This window comes from Orcinus orca, chromosome 14 (assembly GCF_937001465.1).
Source record: "Orcinus orca chromosome 14, mOrcOrc1.1, whole genome shotgun sequence".
In the NCBI taxonomy this organism is placed as follows: domain Eukaryota; kingdom Metazoa; phylum Chordata; class Mammalia; order Artiodactyla; family Delphinidae; genus Orcinus; species Orcinus orca.
The window spans coordinates 58,867,221-58,887,080 of NC_064572.1; the positions used below are offsets into that span (position 1 = coordinate 58,867,221).

General features: G+C 43.5%; 1 protein-coding gene across 11 annotated transcripts in view; it reads right to left on the reverse strand.

The window, feature by feature from the left end:
* The window catches only part of ALDH18A1 (aldehyde dehydrogenase 18 family member A1), a 71,021-nt gene that overhangs the window by 31,207 nt on the left and 19,954 nt on the right, over positions 1–19,860 (reverse strand). For 6 of the 11 annotated variants that reach the window (XM_049697004.1, XM_049697008.1, XM_049697007.1 and 3 more), the window contains 10 exons: positions 19,023–19,172; positions 18,830–18,934; positions 14,939–15,097; positions 14,431–14,521; positions 10,705–10,829; positions 9,559–9,703; positions 8,801–8,874; positions 7,509–7,602; positions 4,799–5,019; positions 2,074–2,211 (listed from right to left, as the gene is read on the reverse strand). In XM_049697004.1, the coding sequence (XP_049552961.1) occupies positions 2,074–2,211; positions 4,799–5,019; positions 7,509–7,602; positions 8,801–8,874; positions 9,559–9,703; positions 10,705–10,829; positions 14,431–14,521; positions 14,939–15,097; positions 18,830–18,934; positions 19,023–19,142 (1,272 nt within the window). In that variant the 5' untranslated portion in view covers positions 19,143–19,172. The remainder of the gene's footprint in view (positions 1–2,073; positions 2,212–4,798; positions 5,020–7,508; positions 7,603–8,800; positions 8,875–9,558; positions 9,704–10,704; positions 10,830–14,430; positions 14,522–14,938; positions 15,098–18,829; positions 18,935–19,022; positions 19,173–19,860) is intronic. The other 5 variants (XM_049697005.1, XM_033425627.2, XM_004268373.4 and 2 more) reach the window with 2 other exon arrangements.

Here is a 19,860-nt window from a genome sequence, read left to right on the forward strand (position 1 = left end):
CACAACTACAGAGAGAAAACCTGCACGCCACAATTAGAGAGAAGCCCGCGTGCTGCAACTAGAGAGAAACCCGAGCAGACCGCGTGCCATAATGAAAAGATCCCGCATGTCTCAACAAAGATCCCATGTGCCACAACTAAGACGCGACACAGCCAAAAAAAAAAAAAAGGAAAATAAATAAATATTAAAAACAAAAACAAGATTAAGTTCCTGATCATGGGAATTGAAAGTTGTCCAGCAAATGCTTATCAAACTCTACACATTAGGTCCTGTGCTCTGCATTACAAAACATGCAAGACAGGGTCCCTGCCCTCAAAGAACTCAGAGTCTGATAGGGAAGACAGGACTACCCTATGACTAGCCATAACACAGGACAGACACTTTTAAGATGCTAGAAGAGGTACAACGTGCTATCTCTGGAAGGTCGAGGAGGTACAGAGTATGCCAGGCTATGAAGATCACAAAAGGAAGTGGTTGCTCCGTTGGCTCTCTAATCACAGCCTAATGACATGTTGGTCTTGCTAGGGAGTCACGGTTCTCCACGACTCCTGCTGACAACCTCTACCCTGGGATGCTGGCTGGAGTGACTAAAGTGCTTGTGTTAGAACTCTGAGATTATGGACATTTTTTCCTTCCTCTTGATTTTTAATTTTCCCCCATATGGACATGTTACTCACAAGAGAAGTACAAATATACACACATGTACAAGAAGGTTCATGGCAACTTTAATCTGCATTGCACCAAACCAGAAACAACCCAAATGTTCATCGACAGAAGAAAGGATAAGCTGCAGTACGTGCATATAAATGGAATACTACACAGCAATAAAAACAGAAAAGTACTGCTAGATGCAACAATGAGAATGAATCTCATGGACATGAGAAAGAAATACCTGAACAAAAGAAATACAGAAAAAAGAGTGCATTTTGTATTATTTCACTTATATGAAATTCAAGAATAGGCAAAAGAAATTGAATGTGAAGAAAGTAAAGAGTGGTTTCCTGGTGGTGGGGTAGGGCCTACTGATGGAGAAGGGCACAAGGGAGACTTCGGGGTACTGGAAATAGTCTGTATCTTGATGCAGGGGGTGGTTATATGCGTGTATATAAGCGGACACAATTACAGAGCTGTTCACGTGTGATTAGGGTACTTTATGTATGTTATACATCAATAAGAAGGAGGAGAGGAGGAAATCTGTCGAATTAAACTAGGGTATGGAGCAGCTGGGATTGGAGCCCCTACAGCCTGTGCTCTTTCTACCCACTATGTTGCTTTAAGAATAACCCAGCTTCTTGTCAGGGAGCATGTAACGAGGCAGGTTTGTAGACACCCTCCTAGCAGCCAACGGAATCCTGGAATGTTGGAGTGAGTGGGCCTCAAGGGAAAAAGAGAAGGATCTGGAGTCAACCTAGGTCCAAATCTAAATTCTGGGTGATTCTGGCTAAGTTATTTTACCAATGAGCCTATTTTTCTTCCATCTATAAAATGGACCTAATAATTTTTCTCACAAGGTTGTTGTGAGGATTAAATGAGATAATGGAATGAAAGTGCCTTGCCCACAGTAGGTACTCAATAAAACTATCTAGTACTTCAAAACCTCCACTGGACGGTTGAGGAGAGTGACACAATGGTTCAAATAATGACCATAATAATAATAGTGTTAACAGCATGACCTCATACTTACAAGCTGCATGACGGTTTCCGACAAACCTTCATAAAATGTATCTGTCTGACTTGGCCTAAATCACCACCAGTGAGCAGAACCCAGGCCTCACTCATAGTCTGGGTCTGGTATTCCTGCTGCCTGTGACCTTAAGAATGAAGGGCTAACAGGCATTCTTGTAAATCAGCGGTACCAGGACACAGCTGTATGAGACAGCTGAGCCACTCAAGACCCTTCTGGGTCAAGGCAGCCCTGCCATTGTCTAATGTCACCGGCACACTGGACCTGCTGCTCCTCCAATCAAACCTGTCTGCACTGGCTTGGCCTTATGTGGCCTAAGCTTTGCTTCAAACACCCAAAGACCTGACCTGGCCCTCTGGGCCTGACCTGGCTCATTCCCAGGGACCTACCAGCTGTACGGCCTCCTTGATTCCATGGATTGAGAGGGCCTCCTGGGTCAGGAGGTGAAGAATCCGGTTGCTGTGTGAGGCCTCCTTCCCTCCTTTGAGTAACAAGCCATTACCACTTGCGATAGCCAAGGCTGCCACCTGCAGATCAAAGAGGAGAGCAATGAACCAAAGGGAAAAAGCAGTAAAAGTAAGGGTAACATTAGTGCTCGCTGGGCACATTTCCTGTGCCAACCACTGTTAATCACTTTGTAAGGCCTACCATGTTTCATCTTCACAACATTCCAGTGAATTAAGTACCTGTTTTATCCTCTGCTTTACACATAAGGACACTGAAGCACAGAGAAGTTGGTGACTCCCCAAGGTCACACAGCTTATAAGCGGCAGAGCTGGGGGCCTTGACTCCAGAGCCAATGGCCCGGATCGTAGGAACTCTACTGTACAGCTTCCTTAACACCATTACGCTGTAACCTGAGTTAAGTGCCCAGCGTCACATGAGCACTCCCCTCTCTGGCCACGGTGGAGGACAGGTGCTCAGCGGCCTCTTGACTCAGGTGTTGTTCCACCTGACGCAGGCTGGGCGGCACCTCTGGCCACATCGTACCCTGGCCCTGTCACTGTTCCGAGAGCTCTAATGGCTGGTGCTGAGACCCTGGAGAGGACTAGAGCCGCCAGCCCCTGGACAGCTGCGGCAGAGACTGCTGGGAGGAAGAAGCAGGCCATCCAGGAGTGGGGTTGGTTACCCTCTTAGAGCCAAGAGCTAATGACACTCACCTGACCATCCAAGGCCTGAAGCTGAACTTCCTGAATGCTCTCAGGATGAATGAAAATCTTCCCGTTTTTGTAATGTATCAAAAGAAACTTAAAAAAACTTGCTTGAACACGTAAATCTCCACATTAATGGTTCTTAACCCCTTTTTGTTTTTGCTGCTCATGAACCCCTTACAAAAATTATGTAAACTTTTCCCAGATAAATGCACAAACACACAGCATTCTACATATAACTTTTAGGATTCATGGATTCTGTGATGCCATGTGAGGAACCTCAGCTGTAACTGGCTGAAGAGGAAACCTTTCCCTCATGAAGTATTCGCTAGTATGGATAAAAGGTAGCAGAGAAAACTTAATGAACACGGCCTTAATGAACAGAGAGACTTAGGACCCACTTCTACCAGCTGATGGGAGTTCTGCAGTTATCTCTGGGGGTTCTCTGTGAGACAGATATACAGCCAGAAAGGGGCTGAGGACAGACCCCAATGGTATGAGAGTCCCTTGGTGGACCAGCTGGTTTTAGGTCATGTCAGGGAATAGCCTCCACAGAGCATATGGGACTCCCATGGTCACCTATGCCCTAGCGTAAAAAGGTACTGGTTCTTATTTATTTATTTATTTTTAGAATTATTTTTTAAAAATAAATTTATTTATTTATTTATTTTTGGCTGTGCTGGGTCTTCGTTGCTGCCCGCTGGCTTTCTCTAGCTGCAGCGAGCGGGGGCTACTCTTCATGCGGTGTGCAGGTTTCTCATTGCAGTGGCTTCTCTTGTTGCGGAGCCTGAGCTCTAGGCACGTGGGCTTCAGTAGTTGTGGCACGCGGGCTCAGTAGTTGTGGCATGCGGGCTCAGTAGTTGTGGCACGCAGGCTCAGTAGTTGTGGCTTGCGGGCTCTAGAGCGCAGGCTCAGTAGTTGTGGCGCACGGGCTTACTTGCTCTGCGGCATGTGGGATCTTCCCAGACCAGGGATTCAACCCATGTCCCCTGCATTGGCAGGCGGATTCTTAACCACTGCGTCACCAGGGAAGTCCCTTTTGTTTGTTTTTAAATAGAATCTCTCTGTGAGACTTTGGGGCTAGTGCAAAGAAAAGGCTGGTATCATCCTACTGGACAGTCCAGTGGGGAAGTGGTTCCAGATTTCTGGGCGAGAATTTAGGGCAATGAGCAAGACCACCCTCTAATACCACCTTATACTTCAGAGCGTGGCCACTTGGCAAAACCTCTGCCACATGGTTTTGCCTCAATTAGCCTGTGATTTGTCAGATTTCTTAAAGGGGGTCACACGCTAGTTTCCATTAACTACTGAAAGTTCTTCTTCCTAAGAGATGTACCTACAGGAAGCCATCTGCGACACTGATAATAAATGGGTCTTTTTCACATGGGCACAACCAGCTACTAGGTGAATGAGCCTGCAGTAGGTTAGCAGGGACTCTGTGGTCAGGGAACAAAGTGCTCCAGTGAGCTAAGTTTTTGTTTTTGGCCGCACTGCATGGCATGTGGGATCTTAGTTCCCTGACCAGGGACTGAACCCGCACACTCCGCAGTGGAAGCACAGAGTCTTAACCACTGGACCACCAGGGAAGTCCTAAGTTTTTTGAAAATGTACTCCCGTGTCATGGCATGGGAGATTCATCTGGGCTGGAGGCCCAGCTCCATCCTTACAAATGTCACAGGAAAATTAACTTCTATAAGCTTCAGTTTCTTCAACTGTAAAATGGACATATGAATTACCTTTTTTAGAATTACCAGAAAAATCAAAAACATAAATTGCCTTAAGCGCAACCTGAGAATAAAGTCTCAAAAATTACCTCTGGGGGAAGGAAGGAAGGAAGGAAGGGAGGGAGGGAGGGAGGGAGGAAAGGAAAGAAAAGAAAGATATCTTTGGGAGATTTATCTGCGTCCTGAAAAGAAGCTCTTCCTCCAATTCCCTACCCTAATGGCAGGCATTAGTCACATACCTGGGGTAGACAGTCAGGGCGAGATTCAAAGATGACCAGTAGAACTCCAATTGGGACAGTCACTTGTTCGAGCTCCAAGTCTTTGGCAATTCGGGTCCGGCGCAAAACCCGCCCCACGCTGTCCTGTGAGGAGGCTGCGATCTGCCGCAGACCGATAGCCAGGCTGTTCAATTTAGACGTGGAAAGGCTCAAACGTTTCAGCAGAGGGGCTGCGAGTCTCCCTGAAGAGGTGTGAAGAGCACATGTGAAGCAGTAGACCTGGGAGGGCTATGGCTGTTTTACTGAACACATGGCACTGTGTTAGGAACAGACATGGAACTCAGGGGGTCTCAGGGAGACAAGGACATATCATTTACACAGCTTTTCTGGGAGGGGCAGTTGGGCAGTATACATCATCATGTAAAGGTGTGGACACACCCACACCCTTGCTGTCAGCAATTTCGGTTCCAGAAATTTGTCATTTGTATCAGCAAACCTGCATGTAGTGAGGATACTTATCACAGCATTTTTATTATAGTGGGAAACTGGATTCTACCTATAGATTCAGCCAATGGGGTACAATGCAGTTACTATAAATAAATGTTTATATTTATTGATATGGAAAGCTGTCCAGGATGTAGTTTGTGAAAAAGGCAAACTATAAAACAGCATGTATGACATCACCCTAGTTATCACACATTGCATATACATGTGCAGAGAGATGTTGGAAAGCATCAAGAACAGTGACGATCTCTGCCTATCTTTCTGCGTTATTTAAATTTTTTATAATGAGTGAATTATTTTTATAAGCAGAAGTAATAAAGATGTTTTCTTTTGAAATAAAAACTTAAATAGAATTATGGTAAGTTCATATACAGAATTTTCTTTAAATTTTCATATAAAAGCATGCACAGTGTGATCATCTCTCTCTCCACACACACAAACACACACATACTCAGGAAAACCATTTGGAATCACGTATCATAAATCATTACTATGGTTAATGTTGAATGATATTATGAAAAATTTCCCCTTCTTTTTTATAGTCACAACCACCAAGACAAAATTATAAAAAGACTTCTACTTTGGCAGGGAGGAGCCAACCTTATATTAAGAAAAAAAATGAAACTATAGTTTTATCAACCAATTACATCAATTTAATTAATTTTCTTCACTTCTCCCCATGTGCTAAAAATCGTTTTAATTGTAGTGCATATTAAATATTATACTCTAGTTTTTCACCTCAATGCACGTACATTTTCCATGTTGCCAAAATTATTTTAATTACTACTAAATATTCCATTGAGTTGATACAGTTCAATGTACATGACTGTACCTATGTTATCAGACACTCAGGTTGTTTCCAGTTTTCAACGGTATAAATAATCCTGCTCTAAGAAACTTTATATACAGAGCTATTTTTTTCCTCTTGCAATCTTTTCTTAGGGATAAATTTCCTGAAATGGGCTCACGGACTCAAAGGTGATTACCATGCTTGTGTATACCTGAGACTTTGTTCTTAAGCCATGTGTGTCCTTGCGGATTTCCAGAGAGAGATAACTGGGATCAGAAGTCAGAGTTCTACCAACAACTAGGTGTGTGACCTTGAGCAGCAGCTTTAACCCCTGTGGGTCTTAATTCTTTTAACTTAAAGAATTGGATAAGATGTCAATAATAGTAATAAAGACTTCTTCCATTTATTTAAATTTTTTATGGCTTTCCAATACTGCAAAAATTCAAAAGACCAGATGTAAAGTCTAAAGCAAGTTCCAAAGTAATGGCTCAAAAATGTTTTAAGGAATGAAAATAATGTTGATGAGCCCTGCAAGGTTTCTTTAAAGGGAACACCACTAATTTGGATGTTCAACTTGAGGCACATTTATTCACAAGAAAAGGAAATTTAAAACCCCGTAAAATCAACCCCCATTATTTTAGGGTGAAAAAGACAGAGAATTAAGAAAAGGAGAGAAAGATGAGGGCCTCCCTGACTCCATGTATTTAGCTGTCTTCAATGAGAGTTCAGCCGTCTCACTTATGCTACCATTAGCACCTCAAGGGCATTTCTGGATGGCAGACTACATACTGGTTAAGGAACTAGGAGATAAGCTATCTTTCAACACAGGTTGCACAAATTATTTCCACAACTATTTTATATGCACTGTCCATCTGGGTTTCGTTCCCAGATCTGCTACTGGCTGTATGGTTTTAGGCATGTAACAACATCTCTCCGCTTTAGTTTTCTCCTCTGTAAAACAGGGATAATAAATAGTAGGTACCTTATAGGTACCATGTTCTGAAGAGAAAATCAGATCCTGCCTGTTAATCCCTTAGCATAATGCCCAGAAACACAGAAAGGCCTCAGTAAATGTTAGCTGCTATTAGCTTAATGTCTAAAATAGTGAGGTCCTCAATCTTTTTCTTTTTTGTCTTGAAATTGCCACAGTAGTCATGGCTTGTGACTGTGGGGAATGGAAGGAAAAAGCCCCTCAGTGGGTGGGGGGTGGGTAGGTGTTATATGGAATATCTGAGAAAAGGGGTGGAGGTAGTACGTGTACTTTGAAAACTCCCAATGAATACCAGCCACCAACCCTCAATAAAAATGACGTACACAGTATGTAATTTCTTCCATGACCATCTTGACTTTAGGCAGACTATGATATAAGAATTATTAGTAAAACAAAGAATAAAACCCCTAATAAATCTCTCTATAACTAAGTTGCCTGGTCTTTACCTTCTGCCTCCTCCAAGTCTTTTTTGTTGGCTAACAGGATCTCATCTCGCTGGTCCGTCAACAGATCAGCCAGATGATGGATAATCTCTGCTCTCTAGGAAAAAAGGTAAAACATTAAAACAAATAAGCAAACATGTTACCCCATAAAAAACGCACACCACACTTTTAAACCTACTCTTCTGAGTGTGCCCGGCCTTGCTCCTAAATCCCAATCATCAACGACTGAAACCTCCTTACTTCACTCATTCGTTTCCCACCACTGCTCCCCTCATTTTTCCTTCCTCTCTCACTACTAACCTCCCCATTTCTTCTCACTTTTCTTCCTCTTTTACCACTCTTGATCATGATGATTAGCAAACCACAGCCTTGTGGTGGGGGAGAGGGTATGATGAATTATTCAGTTTGTCCATGAGACAGGCGCCAGCACTTTGAATCAGCATGACATACACATCTCACCTATTTAATAGCACCAGCTGTAAAGCTGATTTCCCAGGTAAGTTTTTGCATCTAGTTCTTCTTTTTCGACAATTATTTATTAAATGAATTCAGTCAAAGGGGAAAAACCCAGTCCTGGATGCTGGAGGAGACCCCAATCCTTACCCACCTAGATAAGGAAACATGGCAAATCAGAGTAGTGATTACTAAAGGAGTAAAAGAATTGATTTAATAGAGAGAGAAGCTAGGGTTCTCCTGGGCTTTCCTTTTCCTACTTGTAGTTATTTTAAATTTTCTTCTCCCTTCTCAGGCCAAAGTACTCCCCAGAAGAAACGTATATACATCACTTTCAAATCCAGCCCTAACACCGCAACCCTTGGGAAGCCAGCAGCCTGCTTCCACCCGACCTTCTCACACTTCATCGTGTCTGCTACTTCAACTGACTGAGTCACTGTGGACAGGGCAGGGCTATGACATGGAGCAGGCTCTGAACTTCCATCTTCTAGGTAATCTTGGTGATTTGGATGAGGTGGGAAAAGTTACTTTCCTACATTTCCCTGCCCACTATGTGGCAGGATTTGGGAGCCTCTCTGGTCTCATGATTTTCATGATACTTTTGATCAAAACATCATAGTGATGCAAAGCTACCTTAGGCTTCAAGCCTATAAAAGACAGAAGGGAAAATGAAATTTAGAAAAAGAAAAAAGGCAGAACAAATCTGAATCAGAGTTGTAACTCAGATCTAACTCTACAGGACTCGAGGAATAAAGGGGGAAACAGCAGGCTTGACTGTGCACTAAACCTCACAGTTATGACTCACTCTGAAAACTAACAAAACTATCAGCTAGGGTTATTACCTGCTCAGGTTCCAAAGTGGCCAACATCCTTCCTCCTGATCGAGCCATTTCTCCCTGCTGCTCCACGGTAGGGCCTGCAAGAACATTTGCAAACATCAGCTCACGGTCAGCTCACTGCCCCCTCACTATCCCAGATGTGCACGGGCTCCTTGCAGGCACACAGCACACGCTCAGGGTCTTGGCGTGCTTTTTTCACATCCAGAGATCACTCTGACCAATAAACTGGCAGAAGAGCATACCAGATTAACTCAGGCAGAAACACAAGAACCTGTCTGCATTTTTGGGGCAGACAATATGATTTATGTCTTCTAGAGTTCTTCTCAATTCCACTTTGGCTTCCATTTTCTAATGTGTTTGCATTTCTGAATGCAGATTATATGGCAGTGCTATCTTTGGGAACACCTGAGAGAGCCCATACTATTTCTTATGCATCTTTGCATCTCCAGTGTTCATTAGTATCTGGCATCCAGCATGGGCCTAGCAAATGTTTCCTGAGAAAATGGATGCTTACACTCTTTCACTTAGTGATTTTAGTGAGAACAGGAGGCCTAGTTAGGCAGGTTAGATAAGTTTTACAAAACCAAAGTAGAATCCAATTTTGCAAGCAGTGTTCGAAACTATACCATATTTCATAATGTTAGCACATGAATTTTGTAAGCTCTCCTCCCAGAGGGAGAGCTCAGTCTTTAGCCCCATCTAGGCCATGGAGTTACTAGCAATCATCCAGAGACCATGGGACTCTATGAAGAACTACTTACCTGCAGGCTTTACTTCGGAAAAGAAGGTGCCAACTTTCTTTCCCTCCACAATGTCTGTGATGACATGCCCAGACACCTTCGGGTGGGTCCCATTGGCAATGACCACAGAAGTACCACCTTGCAAAGCCCAGAGGGCTGCTTTCACCTAACGGGAGAAGTTAGATCCATGGATGAGATTCAGACCTTTGTAGGGTCTAGGCCCCTGCACTTTAAACATGCAAAAACATAGCAAATACAACATGATATTGAGCAATTTAATTATCTGTAGGAAGGTTCTGCACAGCTCAGAAGCTCTCAAGACACGCTCAGCACATGCACTTTTCCCAACCCAACCCTGGCATGTGTTGTCTAAAGATAAACCAATCCGCCCCTTGTGCTCAGCGTGTTCTCTAAGCCTCTCTAGTACTGGGACGCATAACTTCTACATTTGACTTATTGTGCCAGCTTGCAGCGTCCAGCTTGCTGCTTGCCTGGAATCTGATCATGAGCACTCTTGGGCTTTTGTACCTGGGGTTCTTGTCCTCCTCTCTGCCATTGCTACGTATGATTCTGTACCTAAAGGGTATAACTTCTTAGAACAATTAATGGGAGAGAAGAACTTTTTAAAGGTTTCATCAAGAAATATTTGAGCTCTGGGGCTTCCCTGGGGGCACAGTGGTTGAGAGTCCACCTGCCGATGCAGGGGACGCGGGTTCGTGCCCTGGTCCGGGAAGATCCCACATGCCGTGGACCGGCTGGGCCCGTGAGCCATGGCCGCTGAGCCTGCGCGTCCAGAGCCTGTGCTCCACAACGGGAGAGGCCACAACAGTGAGAGGCCCGCGTACAGCAAAAAAACAAAAAAAAAAAAAAGAAAGAAAGAAAGAAATATTTGAGCTCTAATATTAACACTTAGAGGATTTATGAATTATGAAAAAATATAGACCCTGCCCTTGAGGAGGTTATAATATGGACACACGCTTAATATATTAATAAAAATACATAGAAAGACATCACTAAATATAGGTACACAACATGCATTAAACCTGTATTTAGATATGTGTATCTTTAAGTGTGTATGTGCATCAGCTCTCAATTACAAAAGTAAGAAGGATAAAATACAGTTTGGTTTGTAAATTGTTATGGGCAATAAAGGCACCAGATTCTTACCTTGGCTTCCATGCCACCCATTCCCACTCTGGACTTGGTTCCGAATGTCACAGACTGCTGATCACCAGGATAAAATATATCAATGAGCTTTGCATCATCTGACCCTGGGGGGTTGTCAAAGAGGCCTAAAAAGTGGACAAGAGTCAGTAATGCTGTTTAACAGAAGTGAGCATCCCCCAAGACAGACCTCCACAGGGACCTGCCAACTATAACTACTCTGTACTCTACTCATCCAGATAAATTCTGCTATTCCACCAGCTCGAACAAGAAAAGAGGTCAAGGGATTCGTGGAGTCTACTCACACTGAAAACCAGCTCCAGGAGGACGCACCTTACATACTTTTATAACTTTGCCTCATAAATGAATGTTTGCCAGCAACAGAGCGCGGCCATATCCCTGGCACAGAATTTACTGGCCCTGCCCACAGTCTACAGGGAAGCTATCCTCACCTTTGCCATTTCTACTATGATGCTGAACCTTAAGGATGCAACTGAAAAAGATGAGTGGCTTTTGCACAAACAGTGCAGCAGCTGTATACTGGTTAATGTGACTCTTTCCAAGGGCATGACATATGAAACAGGTTCTCATTAACTCTCACAGTACCCTTTGAAACAGTCACATTATACGCCCCACATTATGGGTAAGCCTTTCTGAAGGTTAGGCTGAGTCAGCAGAAGAGCGCATGACTCTTGGCTTTCAGTCTGGATTTGTCACCACAAAGCCTGTGTCCTCTTTATAACTGAGTAGCGTGACATAAAATAAGAGGTACACAAAATGTTACATGCATGCCATCCGAGATTAAAAATCCTCACAATTTCACTTCAAAAAAGAATGTGTCTGAGCCTTAGAAGGGGAAAAGAGGGCCTGAGAAAATGGAGTCATGTCAAGGTCTAAGGGGGACACAGACAGGGAGGAACTGCTAGTGGTCAGGAACTGGCTGAAGGACATTATAGGCAGTGATGTTTTTGGTTTTTAAGTTACTGCTTTTCCTGTGCTAAAATATACCCCTGTGCTTCACTGTTCCAAATCTTTTTTTTAAAAAAATTAATTAATTAATTAATTTATTTATTTATTTTTGGCTGTGTTGGGTCTTCGTCGCTGTGCACGAGGTTTCTCTAGTTGCGGACAGTGGGGGCTACTCTTCGTTGCAGTGCATGGGCTTCTCATTGTCGTGGCTTCTCTTGTTGCGGAGTACGGGCTCTAGGTGCGCAGGTTTCAGTAGTTGTGGCACGTGGGCTCAGTAGTTGTGACTTGCGGGCTCTAGAGCTCAGGCTCAGTAGTTGTGGCACACGGGCTTAGCTGCTCTGTGGCATGTGGGGTGTTCCCGGGCCAGGGCTCGAACCCATGTCCCCTGCATTGGCAGGCGGATTCTTAACCACTGCGCCACCAGGGAAGCCCTATTCCAAATCTTTAACACAACCGTGCCATGTGCACCCTCTCTAGGAGAGTAAGTGAATCGGAGCAGTGAGGACATCAGTGTCCAGTGCACAACAAAGTAGTGCAAACCATGAGCAGCAATTACAGGGAGAGAGAAATAACCTCTCACAACCCCTATCCGCCTCAACCCAGCACCCCCACAGTTCCCAGGGTCTTCTGCTGGGTTCATCTCAGAAGGCACTATGCTATGAGATCATGAGTAGTACTGGACAATTCTAAGGCAAACCCCCAGAGATGCCTAGGACTTCCTAGCATTCTGATATTCTGCCTCCTCCTCTTCTTTATAGCAGCTCTCAAACCCACCAAGAGCATATTTAAAATTCAGATAATGTTCTAAAAATCAATATTCAGTAGATAACGAATCAGAGTGAAAAGCACAAGCCTGCCAACGACCAGTTTTGGTGTTTGAGGCTGCATTGAAACTAAGGTTTACTAGAGCCTAGTTCAAGTTGGATTTTATATATTGATCTCTCAAACTCATATCCTTTGCCTTGCTAGGCAGTATAGGAGAGAAGAGTGTAGATTTTTAAACTGAAAAGATTTAGATTCGAAACCAGCCTCTGCCAAGTACTAGCTATGTGACTTTGAATAAACCATTTAACTAATGTGAATTCAATTTTTAATTTCTTCATCTGAATAATAGGCTAACCTACCTACTTTGCAGGGTTGCTACAAGGGTGAATAAATTGACATTTATAAAGCACCTAGCACAGTATTTGTACACATCAGAAGTTGAAAAAAAATCTTGTGACTAACCAAAATGCCTTGTTCTCCAGAGTGGCTTACTCTTACCCCAGCTTAGTTGTTCCTATCCTGAGACTTCAAATTTACAGTGAATAAACATGGTACCAAGACTTCATACAGGTAAAGATACTGATCTGTAAGTATGATATCTCTGACCCTCCACGTGCGCAGGAGACAGATCACAGCACTGGTACCTGCCCCTGCCTCCACCAGGCAGCCCCCTGACCTTCACTTATGCTGCTGAAGTGTAAACTGGGGAAAAGTCCTGCCATGTTAACCTGCCATGGGTGTGGGCAGGGAACTAAATAGGTTTTTCTGACTTCCTGGGAATGTAATGGGAGACTTTTGGAATCCTGTAGGTTTGGCCTAATTTAGACACATCTACCATATCTGTGGGTCAAAATGTAAAATGGGAACAGCTTAAGAAAGTGAGACGAGTGAATGGAGAGCCAAGTTGGAGCCAAGAGGGGCCCCTCCACGAAGAAGGCGAAAGCAGAGAGGAAAAGAGTAACACAGAAGAACACAGTGGCCATACAGCCTGGATTTTCTGCAGTGGCTCCAATTTAAAATAATGTGTCTTGTGATTTACATTAAAACTAAAAGTGATCAAGACCCCAATGAGGTATCACTTCACACCCATGAGGATGGCTACAATCAAAAAGGCAGATACCAAGAGGGAAATGTTGGTGAGGATGTGGAGAAACTAGAACCCTCATACACTGCTGGGAAAATGCAGAAAGATGCAGTTGCTTTGGAAACCAGGCTGGTATTTCTTCAAAAGGCTAAACATATGATCCAGCAATTCTACTCCTAAGTAAAATAAAGAGCATCTTCACACCAAAACTTGTGCACAAATGTTCACAGAAGCATTAGTCACAATAGCTTAAATGTCTATCAGCTGATGAGTAGGTACATAAAATATAGTATAACTATATAGTGGAATATTATTTGGCAATAAAAATAAATGAAGTACTAATATGTGTATAATATCAATAAACCTTGAAAACATTAAGTGAAAAAAGTCAATCACAAAGGATCACATATTGTATGATCACATTTATATAAAATGTCTAGAACAAGCAAATCAACAGAGACAGAAGGTAGATTAGAGGTTACCAAGGGCTGGAGAGTTTCAGGGGAAGTGAGGAACGATTGCTAATGGGTATGGGTTTCTTGATGGGGTGATAAGAAATGTTCTAAATTGTGGTGAGGGTTGAACAACTGTATGAATATACTAAAAATCACTGAAATATAAATTTTAAATAGGTGAATTGTATGTTACGTGAATTGTATCTCCATAAAGCGGTTATAAAAAACAAATTAAAGTGCCTGCAGGTAACAACATTTCAGCATTCAAACTTCATCTCCCAGACCACCCCCACCTTCTTTTGAATCACAAAACCCTTTTCGGACCATATGGCTCAGAAAATAATGGTCCACAGTTAAAAAGATCAGAAGCACTCAAACAAAGAGGGGAACTCATGTGCTCACACATACAGTATTTAAAACAAAGACTGGATAAAAAGAAAAGGCATTACTTTGTACCTTCTACATCTGAAAGAACAATTAAGAGGTCAGTCTTCATTTCCACAGCCAGACGGGCAGCCAGGCTATCGTTATCTTTAACACTAATAACCTAAAACGCAGGTAAAAAGTCATGAGCTTTGCAGTTCAAAAAAATTCACGGAAGTACTCAGCTAGGCTCTGGCAGGAAAAAATCAACAACCCTGAGTATGTGCATGACAGCTCTTACAGGCCTTTCAGTTTGCAAAACACCATGCCTACTGGCAACCTCCTTTCCAAATATGCACCCTTCTATCCACTGACATACACAAGCCATGCTCACAGCACCACCTTAAATCACTATTGCGCCTCACCCAGTTGAACGAAACCCCCTGTCTTCAGAAGAGCTTATGCAGCCACTGCTCCAGGATGCCAGCTTCTCTCCCCATCTCTCCATCTTGTTTATGCCCAACGTCCGGTGTTAGTACATGCAGCCTAGCATGGCATTAGTGTCTACAGCATGCTCAACCCTCGGTAATACTTTACCCACATTTACCCCCTGGAGATCACTATTGGGCTCTGCTGGGGGCACAACAGCATCGTTTGTGTTGACAATGGGGACGATGTTCATTCGGAGGAGCTCATGAAGTGTCCCATTGAGGTTCCGGCGCTTCTGCTCATCGTGGAAATCCAAATTGGTCACCAAAATCTATGGGGATATATGTATATGTATAGCTGATTCACTTTGTTATAAAGCAGAAACTAACACACCATTGTAAAGCAATTATACTCCAAAAAAGATGTTAAAAAAATAAATAAAAATAAAAGGGGTAAAGAGATTGAAAAACGCAGGAGACAGGAAAATGATGAACTTCCGAGGAACAGCATGCAAAGGATGCTAAGAGTAGAGGAGTTCAGAATGGAACACACATCTCTGGAGACTTATCCCGTACAGTTCAGAATGGAACACACATCTCTGGAGACTTATCCAATTCTTTTGGAGATTGGAAAAAAGTTAGAATCACCTGGAAGATTTATTTTAGGATGCTTAAGACTTTTGAAAAGTACTTTAATCCTCAGAGAGCTATGAAATCTCGTCCATTTACAAAATTAAGAAAATGAATGCATCTACTTTAGAGGGATACTGGAGGGAGTAATGACTGCCATAAATTTCTAAAATATCTTTGTATCCCAGCATCTGATTCAAAGTCTGGCCATACACAGTAGGTGCTGAAACATGTAGTGAGTGAATGAATGAACGGTTACTCTGCCTGGAAAATGTATTAAACCACAGGGAATAGGGCCATGTGGTTCCTGTTTTTGCTCTGTGGCTGACCACTGCCAGAGTCAGCAAAGACACGGTCAAGTGGGATGAGTCTGAGAGGTTTAGGGAGGTGAGTCCTTAGTCACAAACTGAAAGAAGGGCTGACAAAACTTCGTTCAGGGGACGGGATGCACACAAGCTGCTCAAAGGCAGCGTGGAGAGCCGGGTGTGGGGGCTGGTTAACAGCTCCACTCCCTGGCTTGAATCAAGGTATTAGGCAATGTTTAGCAGGAGAGAAAGATAAAGGGGGGTGACAGTAAGAAACAAAATGGTAACAAACTCCGAAGCTCAGGAATAAATGTTTCAGTGAAATCCCTGCAACGTTCATGGAAGAGGGTTCTTGTGATGTAGGGCAGCGCTGACGTAGGAAAAGGCTGGAGGCGGATGGCCAAGAATTCTTGGAAGGTACTGAAACAGTCCAAGGGGGAATGGTTAAGCCCTGAACTAGGGTCTGGCTATGGTAACTGAGAAGACGACAGCAGCCTTAATGATATGGAAAATGTGGGCGAAGAAGACAAAATGATAACATCACCAAGGGAAATAATTTACTCACTCATTTGATAAAAATGTTATTGAGTACCTCTGAAATGCCAGATCCTGTACTAGCTCTTGGGATGGAGAATAAAAATGTTGATGATTTGGGGAAGATGGAACGGGTTAGATCATGAATGTCTTTTCAGGAAGTTTAGCCCTGGAGGAAAAAGGCCTGGGACAAAGGTGAATATATAGATCCTGGTTCTGGTGGTGGAAGGTCAAACAATAAAAGTAAACACGTGTGTGTAGGAGAGGCAAGCCGGAGGTATAAAGGTCCAGTGAAAACACCTGTGGCTCCAACAGCTTAACAAACAAGACATGGGAGACAAGAGACCAGAGAGAAAAGTATGTGCTTGGAGAAGGGCAATCTGTTAGGATGCAAATAAGTTTCATTTCTATGAATGAAAAATAGCTGTTGTCCTTGTTTAAGTCTTTAATCTGACAAACAACTTATGGGAGATTTTCAAAAGCCCCTGATAATGGTCTTCAAAACAAGATTACTAAAGAAAACAAGGAACCACAGGATAAGGGGCAAAGGGTACAGATTTCCTACAGATCAGATCATGGGGAAGGCAAAGGTGTGGGAGTGAAGGGGCCCCTGGATGAAGGCTTGCTGGAAACTGGAGGGCACAGAGCTCTTTTACATCAATATTAATAAAAACAGCGGCTAATGTACAGTATTTTTAATGATACTTTCACTAAAACAAACGAACAAAAAACCTCAAGAAGTATCATACCTGGGAAAAAACAAAACAAAACAAAAGCATAGTTCCTGGATCTAAGTTTCCTCACCTGGCTCCATGTACTTAAAAAAAAAATTAAAGACTAAAACTGTTATTGCACTATGGAGGAAAAAAGAGCTGATAATAAAAGGAGACAAAAATTGAGATTTCCATTGCATTTATGTAACCAAAAAAAAAATCTAAGATTACAGAGAGTGGGGTCCCAGCCACAAACAAAAGTATCCAAGTCCATGCCTTTCTGTTTCAGCTCCCTTACTCAAGGACACTCTGGTATAATGCCAGAACGTCACTGTGGATAACAACTTAAAAATGATGGAGAGGGACTTCCCTGGTGGTGCATCAGTTAAGAATCCGCCTGCCAATGCAGGGGACACGGGTTCGAGCCCGGGTCCAGGAAGATCTCACATGCCGCGGAGAAACTGAGCCTGTGCGCCACAACTACAGAGCCTGCACTCTAGAGCCCATGAGCCACAGCTACTGAGCCCACGCGCCTAGAGCCCGTGCTCTGCAACAAGAGAAGCCACCGCAATGAGAAGCCCGCGCACCGCAACGAAGAGTAGCCCCTGCTCGCCACAACTAGAGAAAGCCTGTGTACAGGCAGCAACAAAGACCCAACACAGCCAAAAACAAAAAAAATAAAAATAAATGATGGAGAACAGAAAAAGTGATAGGAAATGCAAGGGCCAAACCTGAAAGGATGTATACGTAACATCATCTGTGTATAATAACATCTTTGTAAATGATAGGCTCAGAGGCAGCAATTTGAAAGTACCTTGGGGAGTAAGGTTTTTTCAGTTGTTTTGTGATATTTAGATGTTTCTATTTAGTGTGTAGTTGTACAGCTGATTAAAAACCCAACTGAAAAAATTCTGGAAATTTAGGTAAAAAAGAAATAATGTAGAAAGAAGGGTCTAGCACATTCAGGGGGACCACTAAAAATTTTTAAGTTCCATGAGGACTAGAACATGGCTGATTTGTTCACTGCAGTATCCCCAATGTCTAACAGACTCCTTGGTACACATGGTGCTCAATAAAGATTTGCTAAATGAATTAAAAACCAACCAACCGGGCTTCCCTGGTGGCGCAGTGGTTAAGAATCCACCTGCCAATGCAGGGGACACAGGTTCGAGCCCTGGTCCCGGAACACCCCGCATGCCGCAGAGCAACTAAGCCCGTGCGCCACTACTGAGCTGAGCCTGTGCTCTAGATCCCGCGAGCCACAACTACTGAAGCCCGCAAGCCTAGAGCCCATGCTCCGCAACAAGGGAAGCCACCTCAATGAGAAGCCCGTGCACCGCAACGTACACCCAACACAGCCGGAAAAAAAAAAAAAAGTTAAATAATTAAAAAAACAACCAAACACCAGCATTTCCCTTCAACACTTAGTAGATATCTATTATATAAGGCAACCAGGTGCAAAGAGAAACAAGCCAGCTGAAGTCAAAGAAGCCAATGAAATAAAGATATCTAACCTTTCTATCTTCAGAAGTATCAGTACTTGTAGTAGTCCTAAGAGTTATTTGTATAATAACAAGAGCTAACACTTACTGAGAAAGTACTATTTAACAGACATATTAGATGCTTTTCATATATTTTCTCACTGAGCCCTTCCAAAAACTCTTTGCAATAGGCACTGATGACATCCTCATTTTTCAGATGAGGAAACTGAGGCACAAAAAGGTTAGACTTAAAAACTTTCTCCAGATCTCCCAACTAGCAAGTGGTGAAGCTGAGACTGTATCCTGGCAGTCTGGCTCCAGAGCCCTGCTCGTATCACCTTGCTCCACAGGAATCACCCTCACAGGTCCCACACCCCCCTTGTGGAGGGTCAGCCTCTCACCTGGGCAGCGCAGATGCTGTACTGGGTAAACATGGCTTCATACAAGGCCATCAGCCCACTCTGTCCGGCAGCTGCACAGGCTCGGGCTTCTAAGACTGGAATTGCCTGTAACATGCCAACAGACAAGGTATGGCTGGGGCGAGGGAAGGGGGCCTGAGGACCCTGTTATAGGGGGTGGGGAAGCCACACTTACCATCTCCTTCAGCTGGTTCTGCCCCGAGTGTAGGGCCTGCCGCACGCTCTGAGACAGAAGGATCTCATGGCGCAAGCGTTGCTTGCCAAAGGCTACAGCTCCACTAGTCACCAGCATCATCTCTCGGCCTTGGTTCTGCAGTACTGACACCTGACATTGAGGAAGGAAAAGGCACAAGTCCTTGTAATATCTCTTTCCTTTCATCACAAGAGATTCAGGGAGGGTGGACTAATGAGTGGATCCCAAATGCCGGTTTACAGACCAGCACTGGGCTGGCTCTGGAAGTATCACCCAGGTTGTTTGGTAAAAATAGACTCCTACATGCTTCCTCGAATCTGATAAGTAGGTGGCAGATAGAAATGAGAAGTTTTTAATAAGGAGATCCCGGTGTGTAGTAGGTTTGGCAACCACAGGACTTGAAGATATGTGGAGGAGTCTATAATGCGGAAGATCCAGTTGTTTCAGGAAATAAAGCCCAGAATACAGGAATTGCAACATAAACTTAGCAGATGGCTTCTCAAGTTCTAAGGCATGACCTGGGGAGACAAAGCTGTTTCTGGGGCGTGTCCGATTCTCATGCTTTGCCTCTGGCTAGACCAGGGACAGTGCTGTTCCACTCTGTCTGCCTAGAACCAGTTTTGGTTACTTTGTTTCCCACGTAGGATGGATCCACATGAAAGAATCAAAGATTCAATATTCCTAACCTGTCCATTCCTCCTGATGCTTGAACCTATAACCTAGCTCAGGAACTCGGAGACAGCTATGATAAACCATGATCTAAAAAAATAACTTATCATCACAGAAAATTTCATACTTAACCAAAGTGGTAAGAATCGAA